Consider the following 27,335-nt stretch of genomic DNA (forward strand, 5'->3'; position numbering starts at 1 on the left):
GAGGAAATATTTGTGGAACTTATTCTTTGGTATAGTGACTGGTGATCCTTTTTCTCTGGAGATGGTAACTGTGTTTGTCTCTGTTGTATTGTTACCAGGAGGAAAACCACAGTGTAGAACACAGACACAGGCCCTATAAGCCTGCTGCTGGAGCTAGCCTCACAAACTACTGAGTTCACAGTTCTCACCAGACTGGCACCTGTTTAGACAAACTTTGCTGTAGGTTAATGTGCACATGAGGTAAATTCTTTTGCAAAGGAACATCACAGAAACCAACACCACAAAATTGGTGGGCATAGCTGGAGCACTTAAGAGCTGTTAGAGCACTCACCACCTAAACTAACTCTGTGTTAGACTGCTGTGTTAGGAAAAGTTGGTCACAGAATAGGTTACTTTGACACCAGTTACCCACAAACCTCAAGAAATTTCCATGTAACCAAGTACTCAGTAAAACACCACACAATCCCCAACCAAGGAGCACATCCCTCTTAGGTCTCAGTTTGCCTCTGAGAGATCTAAGGATTAGCTAAAGCTGTTAATATGCACATGGATGGGTGAGTGTAATGTGCAACCAGATAAGGTTTTCCTTTTGTTCTATGTCTTGGGACCTTGGCTTTGAGACTAGTGGGAAAATTCTCTATAGACACCACCAACGAGAGGATACATGTGGGAGCATATATCTGGCAGACAGCTGAATAGGCTGCGGATCCAAAAAAGAGAGGGGATCATGGGAACTCTGATTTCTGGCCAGCCAGTCAAATGTACATGTAACAACCTAGACTTATAACTAGTATCAGCATTCTCTTTGTCCAACTGCCAACTCTCAGAGTTTGCCATAGCAGTCCTAGTCCATAAGATAGTCTCAACCTTCACTGTCCTGTTAGTGCTGGAAAAGACCCATTCCAGTAGTGCCTGCCTAAGTGTCACAGATAAACATGTCTGTGACTGGAGGAGTCTCAGTTTCTTATAAGAAACAGAGGACACCATTTGCACTACACCATTCTTACCACCAGTGACAATAAAGCCTTTTCTTTCTGAGGCTAACTCTGGGAGTAAACTTTCTGGATCTTGTGAGGGCTGCATCTTTTGCATTCTCCTTTAAGGACGCCTCTTGCATCCATGGTTAAGGCATAAAAAGGCTTGTTGGTTGACTCACTATTAAGATTAAAATAAGACCCTACTTGCCAATGGCCAGATGATAGATCCTTTGAATTGGACAAATTTTGACATTAAAAATATTTTTGAGTCGAAAAACAAATAACCCAGTGAAGAAATGGGCAGAAAACATGAATAGACACTTCTCTAAAGAAGACATCCAGATGGCCAACAGGCACATGAAAAGATGTTCAGCGTCGCTCCTTATCAGGGAAATACAAATCAAAACCACACTCAGGTATCACCTCACGCCAGTCAGAGTGGCCAAAATGAACAAATCAGGAGACTATAGATGCTGGCGAGGATGTGGAGAAACGGGAACCCTCTTGCACTGTTGGTGGGAATGCAAATTGGTGCAGCCGCTCTGGAAAGCAGTGTGGAGGTTCCTCAGAAAATTAAAAATAGACCTACCCTAGGACCCAGCAATAGCACTGCTAGGAATTTATCCAAGGGATACAGGAGTACTGATGCATAGGGGCACTTGTACCCCAATGTTCATAGCAGCACTCTCAACAATAGCCAAATTATGGAAAGAGCCTAAATGTCCATCAACTGATGAATGGATAAAGAAATTGTGGTATATATACACAATGGAATACTACGTGGCAATGAGAAAAAATGAAATATGGCCTTTTGTAGCAACGTGGATGGAACTGGAGAGTGTAATGCTAAGTGAAATAAGCCATACAGAGAAAGACAGATACCATATGGTTTCACTCTTATGTGGATCCTGAGAAACTTAACAGGAACCCATGGGAGAGGGGAAGGAAAAAAAAAAAAAAAGAGGTTAGAGTGGGAGAGAGCCAAAGCATAAGAGACTGTTAAAAACTGAGAACAAACTGAGGGTTGATGGGGGGTGGGAGGGAGGGGAGGGTGGGTGATGGGTATTGAGGAGGGCACCTTTTGGGATGAGCACTGGGTGTTGTATGGAAACCAATTTGTCAATAAATTTCATATATATAAAAAAAATATTTTTGAGAGCTCTCATCCTAAATTGTTTTATTGATACCTATAGAAAAAGCAAATTGAAAAGTGGATACAAAGAAGTATAATGGCTAACATTAGGGGCTACCTTAATGCAATGAAAGAATGGAAATTAGAGCAAAAATCAGAGTCCATATTTAATGTAAATTCCCCTCTTCCACCCTTATACACTGCGTTATTGCCAACTCCCTGTCCCTGGCCTTCCAGAAGATATTTTGCTTCTCAGAGCCCCTAGTCTAAACCTCCCTCTCAAAATCCAGCCCAATAACCCCAGCAAAATCTCTTACATTCCAAAACTCCTCCAACTCCCCAGAAAATCTCTGTTTTGACCTCCCTTTCTTTACAAGATTTATAGAGAGTGCTCCAGCCTGGTCCACAGGCCCAGGGTACAGAGGTTACTCATGTAAATACTAAAATGCAGGAAGTGAATTTAGCAGAAGCATCCAAGATGGGCAGTAGGGCTTGCTTCGCTGTCTCTTATAATTCCTCTTACTTTCTAGGACCCTGTAATCGGGCTATTCCAGCTTCAGGCCTTCCTATACAATGTTGTTTACAGAAGTATCCTGGGCCTGCGCCACAAAGAATTCACATCCCATGGACAGCAACAAATCTGAGTTAGAAAGCCCTTTTACCTCTACATTCAAAATATCCTACCAAATTTAGACAAGAGTAGGAAAGATTAGTGGCCATTCACAAACCCACTCACAGGGACCTCAACTGGCTGATAAGAGGTGTTCTTCCCTCCCATGATTATCCTACAGCTATCAGACAAGCCACATAGACCCCTGGAGAAAATTTCCCACATAGGGTAAACAGATGACCAGAATCTCTCTCAGGCCATGATACAAATGGCCAGAAAGTGGCTGATATTCAGGGGCTTGATAGTAGCAATATTAGAGACATTACCCCTGAAGTGAATAGGTATAAGGGTTAACTATGCACTCATAAAGAAGGAGAACAACTGAAAGCCTTTGCTAAATGCCTTGTATAGACTTCTTGAAGACATAATCCATTAAATCCTGAAGTTCTAAAGCACAGAAATCTTTTAATTCCCATTTTGGTTGGAATGGAAGTCTTCTCCCTGATCTAAAGAAGCAACTGAAGATAATTTAATTGGATGGGCGGGTCAGTCCCTTGATATTAAGACTGCAATCCAGTTCTTGGGGGAATTGTAAAAAACTGTCTTTGTTTTGGAAATCTCTACAGAACCAGAAATCTGTCCCCAAAAGCAGTTCAAAGCTCACCTTTCCTTACCAATCCCCAAACCTTCCCGATTTATATCAAAATGCTTTGTAGATATTGTAAAAGATGAGGACATTGGAAACAATATTCTTGTACTTAGGAAAAGAAGAATTTTAGTATTAATCATTCCATACCTTTAATAATAAACAAATATACCCCAAAACTCTTAGGGGAAACAATGAATACTTTCTCTGTGCCTCTCTAGTATATTTACCCCCATCTTCTACAGGACCTAAGAGCCATTCTTTGAAATGCAAACTTTACGGACACGTTTCTCATCAGAAAAAAAAAGAAGGGGTGGATATTTGGAAATTGGGGTAATGAAGAATCTAAATGTCTTTTCCACAAATATTAGTAGAATAAACTTTAGACATCTAAGCAGGTAACATTAATTTATTCCATCTGCCAGAAACACAGTTTGGATCCAACTGCTCTTTTATAAACTAATGAGTTTTGTATTATTATACTCATCTTCTGGCTAAAATTTTATTTATTTTTTTTTCTGGCAAAAAATTTTAAATTGAACTATAAGATCTGTTCGTGTCTGTAAGTTTATGTGTATCTATATGTGTATTTTATAAATAGGTGACATTTTTCTACTTCCACATGGTATTGTCAAAATTAATTTGTAAAGAATTCTAATTGGCTTAAAATTAAATGCTTATTAATTAAGTATTCCTAAAGTTCTCAGAAATATAATAGAAACTAACTCAAATGTGTTTTAGTTTCATGTGATCTGGAAAAATACTTATTAAAGCTAGTGTAAGTTTGCTGGTTTAATTAAAACAGACAGATCTTTAGGGCTATCAACACTGAATATAATGTAGACTTACAACTTTTATTCTGCCCGAGTTCACTAGTCAAATACATACATCTTAATATCTCTTACAAAATTTGCCAACAAGAAAAATAGCTTGAAATAATGGCTGACTTTGTCTAATATCTCATAGAGTTTTTGAGTGTAGTCTAAACATTATAGTTAGGAAAAAGTGGTTTGGATAGATATAAGTGAGATAATAGTTTTTATGTCAGCTATTTAGCAATAATTATTTTTATAGTATGCATACTTAAAAATAGCTTCCAAAATCTTTTCAGTAACTTGAAATTTAGAGTTTTTCTAAGTTAAGTTAAATGATGGAAATTTATTGAGTATCTAGATCATTTCCAAATAAGATAAAATAAAACATTAACTACTAAACACAGGTTTGTCTACTTTTGGCTTATTGCAGAGAAACTAAAGATAAATTTGGGTCAATTAGTAAACCTGTTTTATGTCACATTAAAAGACTCCACTATAAAAAAGCAAATTCTAGGGACCCCTGAGTGGCTCAGTCAGTTAACGTGTTAACTGTCTTTGAGGTTTGCTTATTTATCTGTGAACTGGACTATATCCTACATTCTTATACTTTTCTCATCTGGCTGCAAATCTCCAAACTAATGCTTCCAATTTTCTCCCCTTCTTTGGCAACTAAAACTACCCTTTTTCCTGAAGCCCTGCGAAATGAAGCAAAATGATTTGATTTAAACTTCAGAGAAATCACAATAGCTCATGTTTAGACAATCTACCTCATTCCTCTTAAGAGCCACTAGGAAAGTTTACTGATATACCCAATGACATCATCAGAGGCATTCAAACTGCAATGTAGGAAAATCTGATTGCCATTGCCTGCCCTCACTCCATCTGAAAATGCTTTGAGCCTGACATCTAGAAATCTTCTCAACCGGCAGCTCTCAAGACTGACACTTGATTTGTAATTTACTCCAACCATTAACCTTTGTTTTTCTTTTGTTTCCATACAAATGCCTGTTTTTTTTTTTTTAAAAAAAAAAAAAGGTTTTATTTTTAAGTAATCTCTACACCCAATGTGGGGCTCAAACTCACAACCTCAAGATCAAGAGTTGCATGCTCTTCCCAAATGAGCCAGCCAGGCACCCCTAGAAATGCCTCTTATTAATTACCTGATTGCTTGTAAAATATAGGCCTAATTTTGGGAGCCCACCTGCAAGACCACCTCCTGAAATGAGACATAATTGTTCAATGAACTGACCAATTGTCAGAACTAACAGACTGGTTCAATGACATATAAAGCAACTCAGCTTCTTGATTATGAAAACTCTTAAAGTTTCTTAGGTCATAGGCAGGTTTGAAGAGGAGCGGAATTTGCCACCTCAAAATGTGTATCTTTGTCATGGGGATTATTTTAAGCTGGTTATTTTTAAGAAACAGCAGACACAGGTGAAACTGTGAAAACTGAGTAGAAGTTACCCTTCTGTAAAATACATTTACATGTATAAGGAAAATCTCCATTTAAAAGGGTGTGTCCCTCTCTGTACCAGTAAGAAAAGAATACTAAATCTTTAGGAACTCATATCAATAGAGAAGACCAGGACCTAATCTGCATAACCATCCTATCCTCCTTTACTGTGCTTTTCCTGGTCATCTCCCATAATTGATTCCCTACCAACAATGTCTTCTCTTTAGCTGAAGATGGTATTTAAGGTGATGGCTTTGGCCATTTTGGGGAGTTACTCAGTTTTCTTGAGTCTCTCAAATGTATACAGGAGGTATACATGTTATTAAACTTGTTTGTTTTTCTTCTGTTAACCTATTTTATATCAATTCAATTATTAGACCAGCCAAAGAACCTAGAAGGGAAAAAGGAAAACTTTTCCACAAATGAAATTAGGTTGTAGATGCCAAGATCCTCCAATATTGCTTAATTTCTCATTCATCCCTCCAGAGACTGAGAAAAGGAAAGCCCAAGGCATTTGAGAATTATCAATTTCATATAATCAGAAAGGGCTACTTGTCCTAGCCCTTCCATTATAATTAATGTATTACCCTCCACTCCCATGGGAGAGCTTGGTTCTAATAATAAACTCCAAGAATATAAAGAAATAAATTGAAATTTTGGAAAAAATGAATAGATTCTAGGAAGACTTGCCTCACAGCTCTTGGGAATTTTCTTGAGGAAAATGAGGAGCCGAAGAAAGCAAAAGTGATGTGGAACATCAGCCTCCAGACTAAATTCTCCTGACAGTTGATTAGGGTCAGTTCCAAATAGCCATGTCTGGCTATGATTTATGTTTGTTTGTGAAATGCATAAAATATTTAATGACCAAATAAGATCCTTTCAATGAGAGATTTTTACTGAAAAGAATATTACTTAAAACAAATTTTATACCTTAATAGTTCTAAGTAATCAGGAAAATGGAAAAACAGTTAAGTATAATGAGCTAGGAATTCTTTTCTGTTTCATATTAAGTGATTTTTAAAAGCAAGAATCCTACTGCTTTCCTGAGGATCTCTTCTCTGTCTTACTCTCCATTCTCTTCCCTTTCTTCCTGCCATTTGTTACCAGACAGCACTACTTTATCTGCTTTTAAGATCTTTGGGTGCCAAGTGGCACAAAGAGTTTCTTTTCATCATTCCTGAACTCTTGGTGGATATTTTCACCATCATTTAAGATGAGGGCATCAGTCAAACTTATAACACTGTGATCATCATAGTCACTGCAATAAAATGTTGTTTAGCTCAAGGAGATAATAAATTGATTTGGCTCAGCTGACCAGGGAGGATGAAGAAATTTTAACAAACTATTTTTCTCAGAGGAAAAGGAGTAATCACAAGTTCAATGACCTATGCTCAGCATGCTTTATTTATTTATTTTAAAAATCAACTAAGAGAACAGTGTTTAAAAAGAATGAGTAAACAAGTTTTTATCTGGAAGTAAAAATCATTTTCTAATACAATGTCACCTTCTTTCTTTTTTCATTGTTCATGTGAACAATTGTTCATTGAGTTATATTTATATTTAGGGTATTGACTGGAAGAAAAAGCCTCCCATAACCTTCAATTCACTTCCTCATTAAGAATATTAGAAGCTGAGTGTAATATTAAATATAAAACAGTTAATTTCTCATATTTTATTGATGCAGCATCTGAGACATAGAAGAGTAAAGTACCTCTCCCATTATCACACCACTGATTGTTGAATCAGACCTAAGAATACAGATGTCAGCTCCATGCTATTTTGATCAAACTATGAGCTAAATTGGGACTCAAGTATTTGCTTTATATCTAGTTTCTCATGAAGAGAAAAATGGGGCAACATAAGGAACATCAATGCATAAAACATCAAATGGGAAAATCCAACCCATTTTTCTGCCTTAGTGGATGAGATTTATATTTTTTTTCTGATAAAGCTCTTGAGAGATAATGACAAACAGAATAAGTCATAAACTTCAGTTCAAAATTAAGGTACATGAAACCAAAATCAACTCTGGCCATAAAGCTGACCCTGATAAAAGGCCAAATTCATCTTATTGACCAATAGGAGTCAGTAAGGCAAGGACTAAATTTTCATTTCAGCATGAGCATTAACATAGAAAGTACGAACATGAACAAAATAAGAAGGATTCAGAAAAGACTGAGAAGTACCCTCAAGTTTGCATTATTACAATGCCAATCATCAGATTAAATCTGAAAATTTTCTTCACTCAATAACTCTTTAAAATAAAATCACACATTTGCAACAACATGGATGCAGCTAGAGTGTGTTATGCTAAGCGACATAAGTCAGAGAAAGACAAATACCATATGATTTCACTTATACGTGGAATTTAAGAAACCAAACACATGAACATATGGGAGAGGGAGAAAAAATAAGAAAAAGAAAAAAGAGAGAGGGAAAAAAAACATAAGAGACTCTTTAAAGAATATAGAACAAACTGAGCATTGACAGAGGGAGGTGGGTGGGGGATGGGCTAGATGGGTGACGGGTATTGAGTAATGATGAACACTGGGTGTTGTATGTAAGTGATGAATCACTGAATTCTAATCCTGAAACCAATATTGTACTGCATGTTAACTAAAATTTAAATAAAATTTTGAAAGGAGAAAATAATAAAATAAAATAAAATAATAAAATAAAATAAAATAAAATAAAATAAAATAAAATAAAATAAAATCACAAACACAGTTGACTTACAGGTAGACAGTTAATTAATTAAGAACATGGGACTTCAGGGGCTCCTGGGTGGCTCAGTCGGTTGAATATTCAACTTTGGCTCGGGTCATTATTTCATGGTTTGTGGGTTTGAGCCCCATGTCCGGCTCTGTGCTGACAGCTCAGAGCCTGGAACCTGATTCAGATTCTGTGTCTCCCTCTCTCTGTCCCTCCCCTGCTCATGCTGTTCTCTAACTCAAAAAAATAAACATTAAAAATTTTTTTTAAAAAAGGAACATGGGACTTCAAGAAGGAAAACAAGACAAAGCAAAGGCAAAAGCAAAAATAAAAATATTCCAAAAGATCTCTTGCAAAATTAAGCACTTACTATAATTTATCAAGCAGGGAAACACAGGAGGTTACTTATGGCCTCATTTTGTGGATACGTTAGTGTAAAACAGCTATGTGCCTGACCCAAGGTATTCATGATCCTAGGAAGGCAGGACTAACATAACAGGATATGCTAGTCATTCTGTTTGTTCACACATTCTGCTTCATTTTCTGTTCTTTAATCATTCTATCTTATGAGGTTGCCCCATTCACACTGCATTGCCCAGGCTTTCTTGGATTCATTATGAGTTCAAAGAGAAACATTAACTGGATATAAGTGAAGAGGAGAAAGGTTGGGGATATCTCCTCCATCCCTTCCTTGCTCCAGGGCCACATCTTGGATACTTTCTGAGTATCTGGATGACTAACTAGCTCTCCTTTGGGCAGGCCCATTTCCAAGTTCTCACAAATTTTGGCAACAGTTTTTCCAACTCTTGCCTTTCAGCTCTAGAGGTGGTAAAAGCTTCACGCTGTTGGTCCTCTGAATACCAACCATCATTTTTTGTTATTTTTTTGAACAGCATCATTAAGGTTTAATTGTACATATTTAATGTATACCATTTATGTTTAACATATATATACTTACATTTATATTTATATACAACTGCACATACTTAATGCATACATTAAAATCACATACCTTTAATGTATATAATGTTATATTTAATACACATTTAATGTATACAATTTGGTGAGTTTGTACATATGCATACAGTCATGAAATCATTTCATAACAATCAAGGTAATAAACACATCCCTCACTTCCAAATGTTTCCTTGAGTCTCTTTGGGGTTTGTTGTTTTGTTTAATCTTGTTTTATGATAAGAAAACTTAACATGAGATCTACCTACTTAACATATTTTTAAGTACACAATACAGTACTGTTAACTATATGCACTGTGTTGTACAACAGATCTCTAGAATTTATTCATCTTGTACAAATGAAGCTTTATACCTGTTGAGCTCCCCTTTTCCCCCTTCCCTTACCCAGCCCTTAGCAACTATCATTCTATTTTTTATCCCTATGAGTTTGACTATTTTAGGTAGCTCATATAAATGGGTCGCAGTATTTGTCCCTCTGTGACTAGCTTATTTGACTTAACATAATATCCTCCAGAGTCATACAGAGTGTTGCAAATGACAGGATTTCCTTTTTAAGGCTGAATAATATTCTATTGTGAGACATACAATTTTTTTCAGGGCCTTGACTCAAGCACATGACAGCCCTGCCTTAAGATAATATCTTCCACCCAGTTTATGCTAAATATTGCAGTTTCAGGATGGCAACAAGACAAAAAGGGAGCTTTGATTGGGAAAGGCTAATCAGTGTCTATCACACAGGACTAGAAAGTGAAAAGACCTTGATTGGGTCACTATGCTCCGTGATTATATATAGGGTTTTTAGGCTATATTACTTAATAGCTACTAAACTCATAGATTATTGGTTTTAGAATTTGGGTTCACAACTGTAAAATCAAGAAATTTGGGAATGAAACTAAAAAAATTAATTTATTGAGTTTTATTTACAAATATTGCCTCAAAATTAATTTCAGTTACTTATACATTTTAATTAGCACATTTTATCCCAGGAGATCTATCAACTTGGGAAGCGAGTACAGCGTTCCAGTACAACTTTCTTCTGATTGCTCAGGTTTCCAATCCTTTAAATCAAGTACAGAGGTTTAGAGCAGCCACTGAGTATATTTACCCAATTTATTTTAATGCTTCATGTAATAGATAAATAAACTGAGAAGCATATGGCATCTAGACCAGATCTGTAGTAGTAAGTCTAGAAGTATTTGTGGACAATAAGGAAAGAATATTGAGCAAGGAGAATAAACTCCATGGAGAAAAGTTTCTATTAGACTTCAAGGTTACAAGGACAAAGTTGATGCTGAATTCAGAAATTCTCAAGTCACCTCACAAAATACATGACCCTGTTTACTACAAAAGGTGTTATAATTAGTTAAGAATTATTGACCCACATTGAGGAGGGCACTTGTTGGGATGAGCACTGGGTGTAGTATATAAGCGATGAACCATGGGAATTTACCCCAAAAACCAAGAGCACACTTTACACACTGTATGTGAGCCAATTTGACAATAAATTATATTTAACAAAAAGAAAAAAAAAAGAAAAAAAAGAATTATTTTCCCAAATTATAGACAATGAAAGGGGAGAGTAAAATAGAAATATATGTTCCCTGACTTTCAAATCAGGGATATATGCCTTAGATAACAAACATCTAAAGTTTCTGAAGTTATTCTTTACTGGATCCAAATCATAAAGTGATGATCATTTTAAATGAGGAAATTGTTGCCAATGAATGGAATCCAGCACAGCGTGAAAACTATCATTTTGAAAAGAACTTTTAGTATTTTAATTGTAATATTAGTTTCAATAAATTTGTTTGAATTTTTGTCAAACTTTTAAAAAGGAACATTTCAACAATTTAAGGTAAGTGATGTTTTACAGGTTGGATAAAACACAAAAATAACCTGTTCTAACTCCCTCATTTGAAAGAGATTAAAACCTGAACCCAGGATTTGACTCTCTTGGGTATTGTGGCTTATTTGTTGTGAATCCAGGATAGGAATCTAAGTCCCCAAATGCTGGTTCAGTGCTGTCTCCTCTCTGCTATAAATCAGACCTGATTTTAATGAAGAATATATGACTTGTTTTCATAAAATTAATTGACACAAAGGTAGAATCCTTTAAATGAATAAGAGCCCCTATAATTTTTTTTAATCTTTATTTTTGAGAGAGACAGAGACAGAGACAGAGTGTGCAAGCAGGGGAGGGGCAGAGAGAGAGGGAGACACAGAATCCGACGCAGGCTACAGGCTCTGAGCTGTCAGCACAGAGCCCGACGTGGGGCTCAAACTCACGAGACATGAGATCATGACCTGAGCCGAAGTCAGATGCTTAACAAACTGACCCACCCAGGCACCCCAAGCCCATATAATTTTTAACATTACTGACCTGTATACTGTTAGTTTTGCTAATTGGGACAAAATGTCCATCAATCCACCTTTACCTTGGAATGGTTTCTCTTAAGGGAACTCATGTAATTAAGAGCTAAAATCTTTCTATTGAGAGAGTGATAAAAGGGCTTGAACAACTAAAAAAATTGCTTATTGCATGTCCCCTAGCAGGCCATGATGTAACTGTTAAAATTTGAAAGAATTGAAAGAAAGTAAAGGAGTACCTGGAGAACTGGACACCTGAATTACCTATTGCAAAATGACTAGCAAAACTATCACCTGGAGTATTGTGGAAAATAGCAAGTGTACCTAATAAATTCATAAATCTGGCTAAGGAGATGGCTAGAAAGAGTAAAAAGAAAATTTAAGTGACTTCTTTAAATGCCTCTGATAATATATGAGAAGACAGAAGATGAACTAAAGGAGAAATTGTTCCGTTTTAGAACAAAAGTGTATGCAAAAAAGGCTGCCCAGGACAGCCTTTTCAGCTAAGAAAAGATCCAAAGGTAAACAATGGCCTCAGAACAAAGAACACAACCTAGACAGTAAAAATCAATTTCAGAGTAAAGAAGAAAAGGGTGTTGCTATCCAATCCCTTTTTAAAGATCTCAGAAAGATTTCAAAACATTCCTCACTAACTCTTTGCTAGGCAACTCACATCAGCCTCACAGTGACCAAAGGTAGATAAGGACTTGTCTCAGAAAGAAATGTGGGTGTGGATTTTGTTTAATGGAGTGAACACCCAATAAGAATCAAAAGCAATCTGATAGAGGATCTGTGCTTTCAGAAGTGCTGTGAGCTTAGACTAAAAGGGACAGAAACAGTTCAGAATGAGAAAAATTCTTGGTACTCTCAACCTTGTACACACAGGAAGTGCACTAAGAAAGCTACTCTGCTACAAACATTGACATGGACCATTTATTTGAAGCAAGATAGGATGGCTCAGAAGGCTGAATGAAGATACCAAATGACCAATTGGTGACTTAGAAATGGGACTAGGGTCTAACCAAGGACCTGGAAACATATGCCTAGTTGAATTTTAGAATTACTGTGGACTAGTCCTCCTATTGAACAGAACTGTCTATTAAGGCTATCTTATGTCTAGCTCAAGAGTGTATGTTACATGACAGAAGGGAAGATAATGTGCCCCTTTATTTCACAGGTCTGATTAAGAGTAATAAAATTCAAGAAATTGCACCTGAAGAGTCTCTTCTGCCCTAGACCTAATTAAGATAACAGGTCCTGGATATTCATACTTCGGTGGCCTTAAAAGGGGTCAATGTATTTTTTCATGTGAGAAGAATGTAAATATTATCTGTCCAGAGGACTATGATAAGTTAAAGATGGCTGCAAATCCTTCACATTTCTTTCAATGAGATATTCTTTTTCTCTTCCTTTGAACCTGGTTTGGCCTATAGTTGCTTTGCCCATTGGAAAATCCTAGAAGTAATGCAAAACTGATACTATATACTGCCCTGGACCTAGACTTTAAGAGAACTATGGTTTCTTATAAACTGGAGTTGCTATGTAAGAAATCTAATAAGACTAGAAATCTGCCAGGCTAACTACATGGAGTGGCTCTAGAAAAGGAGGTGAGGTCAGGAGGTGGGGGTTGGGAACCAGCCGACACCCAGTAGTTCCAGACAAGCTATCCCAGTCACCCTAGCTAATTCAGCTAATACAGGGGAAGAGAAACAAGCCCTACTGTCCTGTGTCAAATTCCAGTGCCTTAGAATTGAGTGATAAAATAATGATAAATCATTAGTTTCAGCCACTAAGTTTTGATGTAGGTTATTATGCAACAATGGATAACCAGAGCACATAGCTGTGGATTAAATAATGAGCAGAATACGTGTGGCTTCCAAAGAGCACATAATGTTCATTGAAGATGATAAATACTTAATAAAATATTATTTTCTACTCCCTATGGTTATGAAGCTCATTTATTGGAGTGCAGTAGACATGATTCATGAGAAAAATGTCAATAATTTGATGAAATATAATTATTAATCCTAAAAACAATTTTTTAAATGTTTATTTATTTTGAGAGAGAGAGAAAGACAGAATGAGCAGGGGAGGTGCAGAAAAAGAAAAAGAGAATCCCAAGCAGGCTCCACACTGTCAGTGCAGAGCCCCATGCAGGGCTCGATCCCACAAAAGATGAGATCATGACCTGAGCCAAAATCAAGAGTCAGACACTTACCTGACTGAGCAACCCAGGTGCCCCTAAAAACAATTTTTAAAATGAAAGGAACTTACTCCATCAGACAGTATACTGGGTCAATTAATGAGGAAGCAGTAAATTGTAATAAGCTGTGTTATATTCAATTATATAATTTGGAATCAAAGATCATAATGCCTTTGACTCATTTAATTATATTTTTTTAAGCAGAAAAGGAGGCCCATATTGAGCTTATGATTGCAATTCATACCCTGAAAGTAGTTCTCAATTTCTCTTTGCCTGTTATTACAACTGAATCATCTCATCTGTTCATGACTTGTTTAGGTATTTTGTTTCTTTTTTGTTTTTGTCTAAGCAGACAAATGTTTCTAGTCTACATGAATCAGCATTGCAGCAAAGTATTTCACATCACAAAATTATACCTGTATGTATATACTTTTATCTGTAATTACAACTGTATTTAGAAATATACTGAAAATTTCACAAAAAGATATGCTACATAGTCATGGACGTTCATAAAAAAAAAGTTGGTAAGGAGGTGTTTCTCAGGCAGTCTCAGCTCTGGAGATAGGATATAGATAGGAGATAGATAGAGATAGCTCTGTGTCATATATTCTAGTGTCTCTAAGCACCCACACGCAGAAGTAAGATGACACACACACACACAAGAAAGGAGCTTTAAGCAGAATGAACTTGAGAAAACCACTGCAGCTGCCTGGGACAACTTGCAGTCTTCCCAGGTTTTCAATTTCTGGGGCTCAGTTTGCAGTGCCCAGGCTGAGCTCTCAAAGGCCATGAGTTTATCGTCGCCCTTCTTCCAATGCAGAGGGCTTCCTTTCTCTTAAAGTAAGCAACCTGATTTAATGCACCTCAGCCAATACGCCATGACAAGTCTTTGACAAGTATGAGCACATGAGCAATGTGTACATCCTGCAGGACTGCCTCTCTAGAGTCCGTGGTTTTGCTTTCATCTGCTTGCATAACAAGTGCCACACCAAGGTTGCCATGGACACCCTACACAGGATGGTGCTGGATGGCCATGAACAGCAAGTGCAGATGGTGTTCACCTGCTAGATACCCATTGTGGCCACCACTGCTGGAGAAATCCTCCCTACAGGTAGAAATGTCAGAGTCAAAGCCCAAAGCATCAATGCCATTCCAATTAGTAGAAATTGATCCTGATTTCAGGGCAGATCTGGCTTCACCATGCAAAGCCTCGATCTCGCTCTTAAGGCAGATCATCATCAACCTCTGTATCCAGATCTATCTAACGATCCAAGTCTAAGTCCTCCTTGGTGTCCAGTTCTTCCCAACCAGGTCCAGGTCTAGATCTGGAAGCCTTCCACCAGAAAGGAAATCTAAGTCCAGACTGTAATCGAAGAATCTCTTCAAGTTTCCTGAAGAGGAAGGAGTGGTGCCCTCTTAAGGCTGAGTCTGCAAGCCACCTAACTAGCACTCAGAAAAGGAAAGGGAAATGGCAGGAGTGGGGAAGGGGAAGGGAGCGACATATTCCTTGGATGGAAGAGTCCATGGAACAAGCCACTAGTGCTTGAAAAGTTCATTCTTCAACATGGTGCCTAACTTTCTTGTTTTAAGTTTTGCCTCAAGTGGTAAACTTTTTATATGGCATGCCGTTGCTGTTATTTCAATATCTTCTATGTTGGGGTGAGCAACTTGAAGTTATTGATTTGGATATTTCTTTAAATACTGCTGACTTTGGTCTTGAGAGTAAACAGAATGTTGATCTAATTTAACTATTCTTGTTGAATAGTTAAAAACTGCCTAGGGATCAACTCATCATTGCCATCATCCATTTAAAAGAAAGACCTACTAAAGTTGTTGTAATTTATGTACATGTGCTATTTACCTTTGGATCTAAATGGTAATCTGCACCTGCATTTGTTTAAAAACATTTCAGGTGTAAACAAGTGATTTTTTTAATGGGTTATCAAACACAGCTCTAATTTTTTAGGTATTTTTGTGCACTAGACACAGTTGTATAGCAGGTGAATAATGCTGGTTAGCTGTTAAAGTGGTATTTTCTAGTACAGAATGCTTAGCTGTTCCATGTTTTTTCCTGTTGGTTCCTATGTAAGGATGATGTGCTGCAAAGAAACAAATGGCTATCCAGTTTCTTAAAAAGTCTGACAATTATAATTCCAGTCACTCAGGCGCTATATATATATATATATATATATATATATATATATATATATATATATATATATCAGAGCATACAGTGAGCATATCTAGAAGATGATAAATATGCCTTTATTTTTCCTCTCACCTCCAAAATGGTAAATCTGATCTTCATTTATGAATTTAAATATGAAAAATTTTAAGAAGAAAATAATTTGTAATTTGGTAATAATAGCTTGCTTTACCTTTTTGCTTATGCTGTACTGTAACTACCATGCAAAAATTTAATTAAAACATTTTTCCTGGTGTTTTAAAAATTAAGATTTGTTGTGATTATATTCTCATTCATAAAATTGTGGAACAAAAAAATATTAAGGTCATCCATCTCAAGTGTCTTTAAACAAAAATGTTAAGACAACGGAGTATCAACCTTCAGAGATCCAAGGCATAGATGTTTTAACTTAGCAAGCTAAAATCAAAGTCATACACATACACTATTACCTCAAGGCTTTGATCCCCAAGCTTGTCATGACCTTGCCCTGGTTCTGCTGGGAATCATCTGGAATTACCTTCTATGGCTCAATACTCCATTTCAACTTATTGGCTTTGAATTAATGTTCTGGGAGACAGTTATTTCTGGCTTGACATTGAAATTTGGACCTGGTCTGATTCCCTTGCTTCTCTGTTAGCTCAGCATTGCTGCACTAACTTAAAATCCCCACTTGCTCTTTCCTCTTTACTTCATGGTTGCCAATCCAGCACTATGGTTTAGGTGTTCTTTTCAATTCCCACTGCCCAATTCTCCGTCTAAGCAACTGAATAAATCAAACTTTGAAAAAATAGATTCAACCTTCTCATAGTAGAGTTTCAGAAATTGGAGTCTAGAGAGTTTAAATGATTGGGCAAATAATGAATTAATGATTAGTCGTCAACCAGGGTCTCTAAATTCTCAATCCAATACTCTTTCCTATATATTGAATTGCCTCAAGTATATTGCTTTTAAACACACTGAATTCAAATAATGTTTGGGAAACCAATTGTGATGTCTGATAACAAATATTAAAAACAAGACTTTAATGGTAATGTTGTAGGAACATCTCAATGTTTGAGATGAGGTACATTCACATTGCAAAGGAAATTTCAAAACTTAAGTAAAATAGAGCTGTTACTAGTACCCTGAAACTATACCTGAGCCAATTGTTATTAGCCTAACCAAACATGTTTAAAGTTTTTAATCACACCACACTTATATGCATACGTACACACACAAGCACAAACCTACTCACACTAAGTAAGATTTTGCTAAATTTAAGCGTCCTAAAAATCCCATCAAGGAGCTAATTGCTCACATACAACATTATCTCACTCTTTATTAAGGTATCAGTGAAAGGGGCACCTGGGTGGCGCAGTCGGTTAAGCGTCTGACTTCAGCCAGGTCACGATCTCGCGGTCTGTGAGTTCGAGCCCCGCGTCGGGCTCTGGGCTGATGGCTCAGAGCCTGGAGCCTGTTTCGGATTCTGTGTCTCCCTCTCTCTCTGCCCCTCCCCCGTTCATGCTCTGTCTCTCTCTGTCCCACAAATAAATAACGTTGAAAAAAAAATTGTTAAAAAAAAAAAAAAGGTATCAGTGAAAGATATTTTAATTCCCACCAGAACCATTCTGTTTCTTTTTTTTATTTTATAATTGTATTTATTTTTTTAATTTACATCCAAATTAGTTAGCATATAGTGCAACAATGATTTCAGGAGTAGATTCCTTATGTCTCTTACCCATTTAGCCCATCCCCCCTCCCACACCACCTCCAGTAACCCTCTGTTTGTTCTCCATATTTATGAGTCTCTTACATTTTGTCCCCCTCCCTGTTTTTATATTATTTTTGTTTCCCTTCCCTTATGTTCATCTGTTTTGTCTCTTAAAGTCCTCATATGAGTGAAGTCATATGATATTTGTCTCTGACTAATTTCACAGAACCATTCTGTTTCTTAATATAAACCAAATGCTCAGTGGTAATTTACTTCAGGGTATTTTCTCTTCATTTGACAAGTAAATGAACATTATTGGGCCAATGTATCAGAATACATTGTATAATATATGAAACACATATGAAAATTAGGAACATTTTAAAAGGATCAACATTTTAAACACTGAAGTAGGAAATTTAACACAATTAACATATATGCCTAATCAGATTTAAATCATAATCAAATGAAAATGATTGCTCATTTATTTCAACTTAATTATATACAATTTCATTACCCAATAAATACTTACTAAATAAATGACAGAAAAAATCTGTATTATTTTTTCATAAAAGACTAAACCGAATTAAACCTATATAAACATGTTAACTTTATAAACTGGACAATAGCAACTAAGTTTTATGTGGCAAATTTATTAAAAATTACTTTTAGACATCTGATTAGATCACTGATCGTATTGCTCTCTTGCTATAACTATTAGGAACCTTCCAATTGTGACAAAAATTCTACACAAGCTTTACATTAAAAAAAAGAAGAAGAAAGAAATACATTGGTTTACAGATCTAAAAATCCTAGCTTCTCAAATTTTTCTTCTCAAATTTCTCAAATTTTTTCTTAAGTATCTAGCCCCTTTTCCGTCTGTGTTTTCCTCTGTCTCTTTATGGTGATTTTCCTCATTCTCAGGTACACAAAATAGCACAAGCATCTTTAGGTTTACATCCTACCAGCTTAGCAACCACAGCAGAAAATATTTTTTCATTTTCAATAGTTACAGGTAACATCTCAGATTTTACTTTTATTTAATTTTTATTTTTTTTAATGTTTATTTATTTTTGAGAGAGAAACAGAGCATGAGCAGGGGAGGGGCAGAGAAAGAGGGAGACACAGAATCCAAAGCAGGCTCCAGGCTATGAGTTGTCAGCACAGGGCCCGACGCTGGGCTCAAACTCACAAACTGTGAGATCATGACCTGAGTCAGATGCTTAAGCGACTGAGCCACCCAGGCACCCCACAGATTTTACTTTTAAATACACTTTTGGTCACATGCCCATGCTTAAACCAGGTACCATAACCAGCAATTTGAGATATGCTGATTAGACATGGCTGCATCACATGTCTTTTCCTTTATCTATGGCAGTGATTTCAGCTAAACCTACACCAATTGGACTAAGATTGAAGAATGGGTTTTTCCCTCAAGAAAATCAAGGTGCTATTATCAAAAGTACATTAAGTGGAAACTAAGCAGGCAAAACCAAAATCCATCATCTGTTCTCCAAAAAAAAAAAAAAAAAAAAATAGAACATCTTAATCTGTGCCCTCTTTCATTTTTTTAAATGTTTATTTGAGACAGAGAGCGCACAAGCAGGGGAGGGGCAGAGAGGATAGGACAGAGGATCCCAAGTGGGCTCTGTGCTGACAGCAGAGAGTCCAGATGTGGTGTTTGAACTCACAAACCATGAGATTATGGCCTGTGCCACAGTCAGTCACTCACCTGACTGAGCCATCCAGGCACTCCATGTGCCCTATTTCTTATAGGAAAAAATCAAAATTCAATTTATAGTCTATGTGAATTATTCCTTCGGTGATTAATTTCACATCATTTCCCCCCCAACTCCAAAATTGTGGCCACAGTTCCCCAAAGAAGCCAAGGTCTTTCAAGTCTATTCCCTCAGTCTGACATAGACTCTTCACCAATATATGCCCAACTGCCACTTTCTACCAGTAGAAACTTATAATTATATCTAAAGATCCTTATTTAAATGTAGTATCTCTGAAATATTTCCCAACTCTGATTAAATAATCATCACACAGTTTCTTGTACTTACACAATAGTGCAGATATAAATCTCTTATAGCATATAATATACTGTATTTTCACAGTTTCTATGTGATTTTCCATTACCTGGAGTATAAATTATTCAGAAGCACTTTATTTTGCAATATTTGACATATCTTTAGTGGACATTAACTGATTCAGTTTATGTTGGACAGATTAATTGTTAAATAAGTCCAACTGAATAATGTTTAAAATTCCATAGCCAAATCTTTTCTTTTTTTTTTTTTTATTAAAATTTTTTTTTTCAACGTTTTATTTATTTTTGGGACAGAGAGAGACAGAGCATGAACGGGGGAGGGGCAGAGAGAGAGGGAGACACAGAATCCGAAACAGGCTCCAGGCTCTGAGCCATCAGCCCAGAGCCCGACGCGGGGCTCGAACTCACAGACCGCGAGATCGTGACCTGGCTGAAGTCGGATGCTTAACCGACTGCGCCACCCAGGCGCCCCGCCAAATCTTTTCTTTACAGGAACAACTTGAATGAAGGATTCCAAAACAATTAAGTGAGGCTGATAGTATTCATGAGTCCAAAAACTCTTGGAGGTCTCCTTCAGATAGCATTGCAGATGAGCATTATTCTCACCATGCCATCCTAACTGCACTAACATATAGAGAACAAAATCAGCAGTATCAGTACACAATTACAGTAGGCCAAATAATTGTTCTAGATCTGTTTTAAAAGTGCCTGTTCTGTCTCTGGATAGATTTAAGTAAATATTTATAATATGAGAAAGGAGAACAAAAATGAAACTATGATTTTGTGGAGAATTCCTTAAGGAATTGACCAGAAAACCTGTCAAAGTTTTTGCTTGTTTGTTTGTTTTTAAGTTCATTTATTTATTTTTTTTTTGGGGGGGGGGAGCACAGGAGGGGCAGAGAGAGAGGGAGACAGAGAATCCCAAGTAGGCTCCACGCTGTCAGCTCACAGCCCAATGTAGGGCTCTAACTCATGAATGGTGAGATCATGACCTGAACTGAAATTAAGAGTTGATGGCTTAACAGACTGAGCCACCCAGATGTCCCTTTTTGTTTGTTTTGACAAAAGCCTGAGGGAGTGGATAATTCAAGATGAGGCTATTAAGAGTGAAATATGATAAAAAATATATTTAAAAATAATTAAAAATGATAAAACAAAAAATAAAATAAAATAATAAACATAACTTTAAAAAAAAAGAGTGAAAAGGAAAAGACCCAACTAATGAAATTCAGGCATGGCCCTGGTAAATTATCAAAAATTGTAGGCTTTCTTAGTGTCTATGATTTGAGGATTTCATGAGGATAAAAAAGACTTCCATGGGCACCTTAAAATGAGAATTGCTTCATTTAACTGGAATGACTTGTGCGCGCATGCGCGCGTGCACGACATTTTGCAGTAGTCAGTCATATGTAACATAACTAGTTACATTGGGTTCTTTAATGTAACATACAAATAGCTAGAGCACATCAGAGCCTGGTAAAGCCTCCTGAACGCCTGAGAAGATGCTCGTGTGACTAAAGGGAGGTAGGATAGTGCTGGGTTTGAACGAAATGAAAAGAAACCTACCCTACAGTAGGTTGCTATGGTCCCTAGTTGGTAATAATGGCGAATATAATGGCTGCCTAGGCAACGCGGCCTAGTAAATTCTGGTATAAAGTGGTTGTTGGCTACTGACTCCTAAGACACTGGTGGACTACGGTGAGGGAGGAGCGCTGACGAGAAAGCCGTTCCAACGGAAAGAGAAAGATAATCCAGTCATTTTATTTTATATGTTATATTCATATATAAATTAAAATCTGGTTATTGTATTTCAACAGCATGTCATAAAAAATATTTTTCCACTTGTTTGTCTAGATGGAAAATTCAGATTCTGACGAAGAAGATGGATCCGTGGCCCGGAGCAGAAGTCAGATGGACCGATTGGTCCGGGAAGAAAACTTCTATGAATTTGTAAATAACCTGAGTGAAGAAGATTACAAGCTTATGAGGGATAACGATTTATTAGGCATCCCTGGTGAAAGTACACTAGAAGAGTTGTTGAAGAGACTTCAACAAATTAAAGAAAACCCACCGGAAAACTCGGAGGATTTTGAAAATACAGGTATATTTCACTTTTAGGGAGGGAGACTAGAACGGGATGGGTAAGGAACTTCATAATTGTGTTAGCCAAAGAGGAATCAGAAGTGGCACATGTTAATTTGGTGCTAAGTAATTTCTCATCAAAGAGAACTGGTATTTACTTGATTTTCAGTGAAAATGTAAAGATAGGTTTTTTTTTTTTTGTTTTTTGTTTTTTTTTCTCCCCAGTTCATATTTGGATTACTTTAATTGGGAAACAGTGTGAAATAGCCTATTGATATTTTCTTGGTTTTCCACCTCAACTGAAAGTTCCTCCCACTTCCTGAGTTATTTTTGTTATATGGCCTTCTTCACCAGCAAAAAAATACTGTATATGCTATTCAACTGGTGGTAATTTTCCCCCATTCCCCAGGGAATGTTTGACAATGTCTTGGGATATTTTTGGTTGTCAAAAATGATGAGTGGGTGTTATTGGCAAATATTGGGCAGACGCCAAGGATCTTACAATGTATAAGATAGCTCCCCAAAACAAAGAGTTGCCCAGCACCAAAATGTTAACAGTGCCAAGGTTGAGAAATCCTGCTCTAACCCCAGGTCTGGTGCTTTTCTCCTAGTGTGAAGTAGAGAATTTTACTGTCTAATGAAGAGGATATATAACAGTTTGGTTCTTAAATATGGCCTCAAATGTACTATGCTAGATTCAGGTTATTCATTTGATCTGACCTTCAATTTCATGTCAATTCAAAATCCTGTCACATTAAGAAGTATTCAAATATTTTTATTTTTTTAAATTTTCTAAAATATATTTATTTTTGAGAGACTGAGATAGTGTGAGTGCAGGGAAGGAGCAGAGAGAGAGGGAGACACAGAATCTGAAGCAGGCTCTAGGCTCTGAGCTGTCAGCACAGAGCCCGACGCGGGGCTCGAACTCACGGACTGAGAGATCATGACATGAGCCAAAGTCTGACACTTAACCGATTGAGCCACCGAGGTGTCCTCCCCCCACCCTTTTTTTTTTTTTTTAATTTTTTTTTTCAACGTTTATTTATTTTTGGGACAGAGAGAGACAGAGCATGAACGGGGGAGGGGCAAAGAGAGAGGGAGACACAGAATCGGAAACAGGCTCCAGGCTCCGAGCCATCAGCCCAGAGCCCGACGCGGGGCTCGAACTCACGGACCGCGAGATCGTGACCTGGCTGAAGTCAGACGCTTAACCGACTGCGCCACCCAGGCGCCCCCCCCCCCCACCCTTTTTAAAAGAAGTATTCAAATACTTTTAAACCTATAGACTTTAGGGGCGCCTGGGTGGCGCATGGGTTAAGCATCCGACTTCAGCCAGGTCACGATCTCGCGGTCCGTGAGTTCGAGCCCCGCGTCAGGCTCTGGGCTGATGGCTCAGAGCCTGGAGCCTGTTTCCGATTCTGTGTCTCCCTCTCTCTCTGCCCCTCCCCTGTTCATGCTCTGTCTCTCTCTGTCCCAAAAATAAATAAACGTTGAAAAAAAAAAAAAAAAAAGGGGCGCCTGGGTGGCGCAGTCGGTTAAGCGTCCGACTTCAGCCAGGTCACGATCTCGCGGTCCGTGAGTTCGAGCCCCGCGTCAGGCTCTGGGCTGATGGCTCAGAGCCTGGAGCCTGTTTCCGATTCTGTGTCTCCCTCTCTCTCTGCCCCTCCCCCGTTCATGCTCTGTCTCTCTGTCCCAAAAATAAATTTAAAAAATGTTGAAAAAAAAATTAAAAAAAAAAACCTTATAGACTTTATTTAAATTTGGGCAATGGCTACAATCGTCTTATATTTTAAAACAACTTAAGAGCCTAGAAAAAGTAATATTTTGGCTCATGAGAATTAGGCAGTAATGTAAATCAGACTAAAATACTAGCACTATACCTTAACCTTGTTTAATTGTATTCGTGTTTTGACAATAGAGTAAAAAAATGTCTCTTGACTTTCCTCCCACAGTAGTACACAAGCCCGCGTATATGGTGAAATATTGAAAATAGACTTGCTCCTGATTCCCTTTGAAAACATAAAAAAGATTCTCTAAATTTATCTACAATTAATTCTTTTCAGAAGGAACTCAAACTTTCCTGCCTCTTCTTGTAAATCTAGAAAATGTAGTTTACAAAATATTAACTCTATATATGTGAAATCTGTTTAAAATATCTGAGTACTAAAGTTCTAATTTTTTGTTTGTTTTTGCAACAAAGTTTCAGAGTGCTATTCTATGATGGTTCTACTTTTGGTAGTTCCTTTATGCCCTCACTTCTTTTTGTTAACAGGTGGAGGAAAGTCTTCCTGTGATAGTGGTGAGTATCTATTAGACTGGATGAACACTTTTGGACAAACTGAATATGTGACAAGTGGGCAAAGAGAAAACCAATCTTGGGAAGAAATAATCCAGATTAATTCAGACAGTAATGACTCCACATTCAGTTTAGAAGTAAATTCTAACCCTAATAATGGGAGCCCAAATCCAGAGAATGAATATGTAGCATCTACAAGATCTCCCAGAGCATACAACATGGAAAACAGCCAAAGTCAAGCAGAAAACACACAATCTGAATCAACATTTATAAGATCACCTGGATCAGAACAAAGTACAACTGAAGCATTAATACAAGTCCCAGTTACCAGAGGTCGGCGAAGAGAAAGAAGCAGTAGCCCTGATCATCGGAGAACCAGAGCAAGAACTGAAAGTAGTCCGGCTCCAAACAGAATGAGTGAACTTTTACGAAGACTTCATTATAGTATAACATCTCCAACTTTTGAGCAGCCTCTGGTAAATGAGACTGAGAGATTTTCTAGGATTCAGCACCAAGAAACATCAAGACAGCAAATAACTGGACTTGAGCTGCAAAATAGGGGTCTTGCTGCAACTTCTGGATCAAGCAGTGCACTTCAAGAAGAAAATTCTCCAGGCACAACCAATGATGGTGAATCTCAGGGACTGGGACAGATAAATCCAACCATACAGTTCGATTGTGAAGTAGGACAAGTTCATCCTAGGGCGGACTCTCAAAGAGACAGCACAGCTACCAGAATTCAGTTAACATCTGAGACGCCAAACAACACTCTCACTTTAGAAAGTGAACAAGGAGGACGCAGGGATATGTTTCCACATTCTGAGCAGGCAGATGCAAGAGCTTATGTCAGGAATGCCAGAATTCCTTCTCTTCATATTATTTTAACTACTGGTTTCAATGATATACCACCTCCTGCAATTCAGAGCACATTAAGGCAGACAGTGACAGGATCCAGTGGCTTAAGTGGTAACCTCAGGGCCAGTGACACTGATTTAGTACACAGTGTCTCACCCCTAAGTCCAAACATGGAAAGGGAAGAGTCACAAAATGAAAGAGATGCATCTGATGTTAGGACTCATTCTGATTGCAATTCAAATCCTAGTTCTGATTTCCATTCAAGTTCTACATTGATTTCTAGTTCAGGCTCCAATTACCTGTCTAGTTCCAATTCTACTCCTATTTCCAGTTCCAGCTCCAGTGATGAATATTCAGAAATTAGCTCAGTAATTTTTGAAGGCAGTAATGACATAAGCTTACCACCAGGCTCGTCATCAGAAACCAGGCGAGAAAATAGATCTATGAGCCCAATAATATTTGATGACAGTGACTCTTGGACCTCCCTTAATCTGGACCATTTTTTCCTCTTAAATGAAGATGATCATGACCAACATACAGGACTTACCAAAGCACAGATTGACAACTTGGCTATAAGATCTTTTGGTGAAGGTGGTGCATTAAAAGCCTGTACCATCTGCATCACCGAGTACACAGAAGGCAACAAACTTCGCATCCTACCTTGCACCCATGAATTTCATGTCCACTGTATCGATCGCTGGCTGTCAGAGAACTCCACCTGTCCTATTTGTCGTAGGGAAGTAGCAGGTTCTGCTGAGAGAGAAAATTCTAATTGAGATCTGAATTCTCAGCTATATAAAGTATTATAGTGATGGTCAAACAGTAGTCACCTGCTTATGTCCACTTCTGGAGTGATGCTTAAATACAGCAATATGAATCTAATCTAAAATTTGATCCAAATGTAACAATCAGAACTGAATTATAGGTTCTTGAAGGACTGATTGGACTTTGTCCACTTTTTCTTCCAGAATAAAAGGAAATATTTTTAAAAAACAAGCAATATTATCCTATCCGACAGCAAAAACAAATTTCACACCATAGTAGATCACTTCATCTTAAAAGAAACTTAACAGGTACACTCAGGTGGAATGTTCCCAATTCCATGAAAGAAATGTCTTAATATGATATAATCAACCCAGATGGATCCTAGTAGTCTTATCTAGTCATGTAAATCCCAGACATCTCATAGCCCTGTCTCATCTTAGATGTGCATACAAAGAAATAGGAATGCAACCAAAATAATTAAGAAGTTAAGAATTTATTAGAATCACATAAAAAATTAATGTTATTCAAAGAATGCTGTAAAAACTTTGTCTTCTATCTCTCTTCCTAGCAGTTCATATCACTCGCTAATACTACCTTAAAGTTTCTCCCATTTTCTACTACCAACGTATCAGTTAAGGTCCTGGGCAAAAATTGATGGCATACTTGAAGATGGTGATGGAATAGCATTTAGTGAAGAGACTATTTACTAAAAGTGTACAAAGAATGAAAGGAAACCAAGAGATGTTGAAGTACCCTAGGCTAGCAACTGTGAGAAGCCAGTATTATCACCACTAGGCTTCAAGGGGCATAGAGAAGTAGTAGTTCCTGCAACCCAGACACAGTGTCCTGTAGTTGAAGAAAAAGGCCATCCAACAAGAGCTGTGACCTTAGATGAACAAAAGGCAGCCAGTGCCAATCTAAAACTTGGAGTAAAGGGTCATGGAAATAAATACAAATACCCTTCCCTTTCTTTGCTGATTTATAATATCCTGTTGGTAGTTTACATTAGCGAAACCCAACCTGAAGACAACCGTAAGAGAGACTGTTTGATGAAGCTGATAAAGGTCAGCCTCCTGGAATCACAAAACAGGGCAGAGAAGGATGGCCAGTGGATCCAAAGAGTAGATCAGAGACCATCTACCACAACCAGCATTCCCAATTCTCTTCAAACTCTGCATGCTTTCTTGCCTCTAACTCCATTTTGCTATTCGACTTCGCTCTTTAACAATCCTTTTTTAATTTTCCTTTCATCTACTCAGAGCTGACACCATAAAGGAGAGAACAAGTACATTTTATCTTTAGAAGTGATGAGATGATGAGATGACAACCCCATAGAAATTAATTACATTGCTTTTAAACACGTCACACTTTGGTTTGCTGTGATTATAAACTAAGCAAAGAAGCCAGTATAGGTATTTCTTCAAGTTTTGCTATATAAATATATTCAGGTTTCAATTTCTTTTTATTTATGTTTAGTTCATATATGTTTTTTAAAAACATATCCTTAATTCTTATAAAG

At 37.3% G+C, this 27,335-nt stretch overlaps 1 protein-coding gene across 1 annotated transcript; it reads left to right on the forward strand.

Moving 5' to 3' along the window:
- Positions 1-21,672: 21,672 nt before the first annotated feature.
- Positions 21,673-25,827, forward strand: LOC124509184 (E3 ubiquitin-protein ligase RLIM-like). Its single transcript, XM_047075751.1, has 2 exons — positions 21,673-21,919; positions 24,173-25,827. The coding sequence occupies exons 1-2, from the start codon at positions 21,673-21,675 to the stop codon at positions 25,825-25,827; spliced, it is 1,902 nt and encodes a 633-aa protein (XP_046931707.1).
- The last annotated feature ends 1,508 nt before the right edge of the window (positions 25,828-27,335 follow it).

The sequence above is a fragment of the Lynx rufus genome, unplaced genomic scaffold, assembly GCF_022079265.1.
Source record: "Lynx rufus isolate CCGP_SWC_20201006 ecotype Redwood Valley unplaced genomic scaffold, mLynRuf1.p SCAF_14, whole genome shotgun sequence".
In the NCBI taxonomy this organism is placed as follows: domain Eukaryota; kingdom Metazoa; phylum Chordata; class Mammalia; order Carnivora; family Felidae; genus Lynx; species Lynx rufus.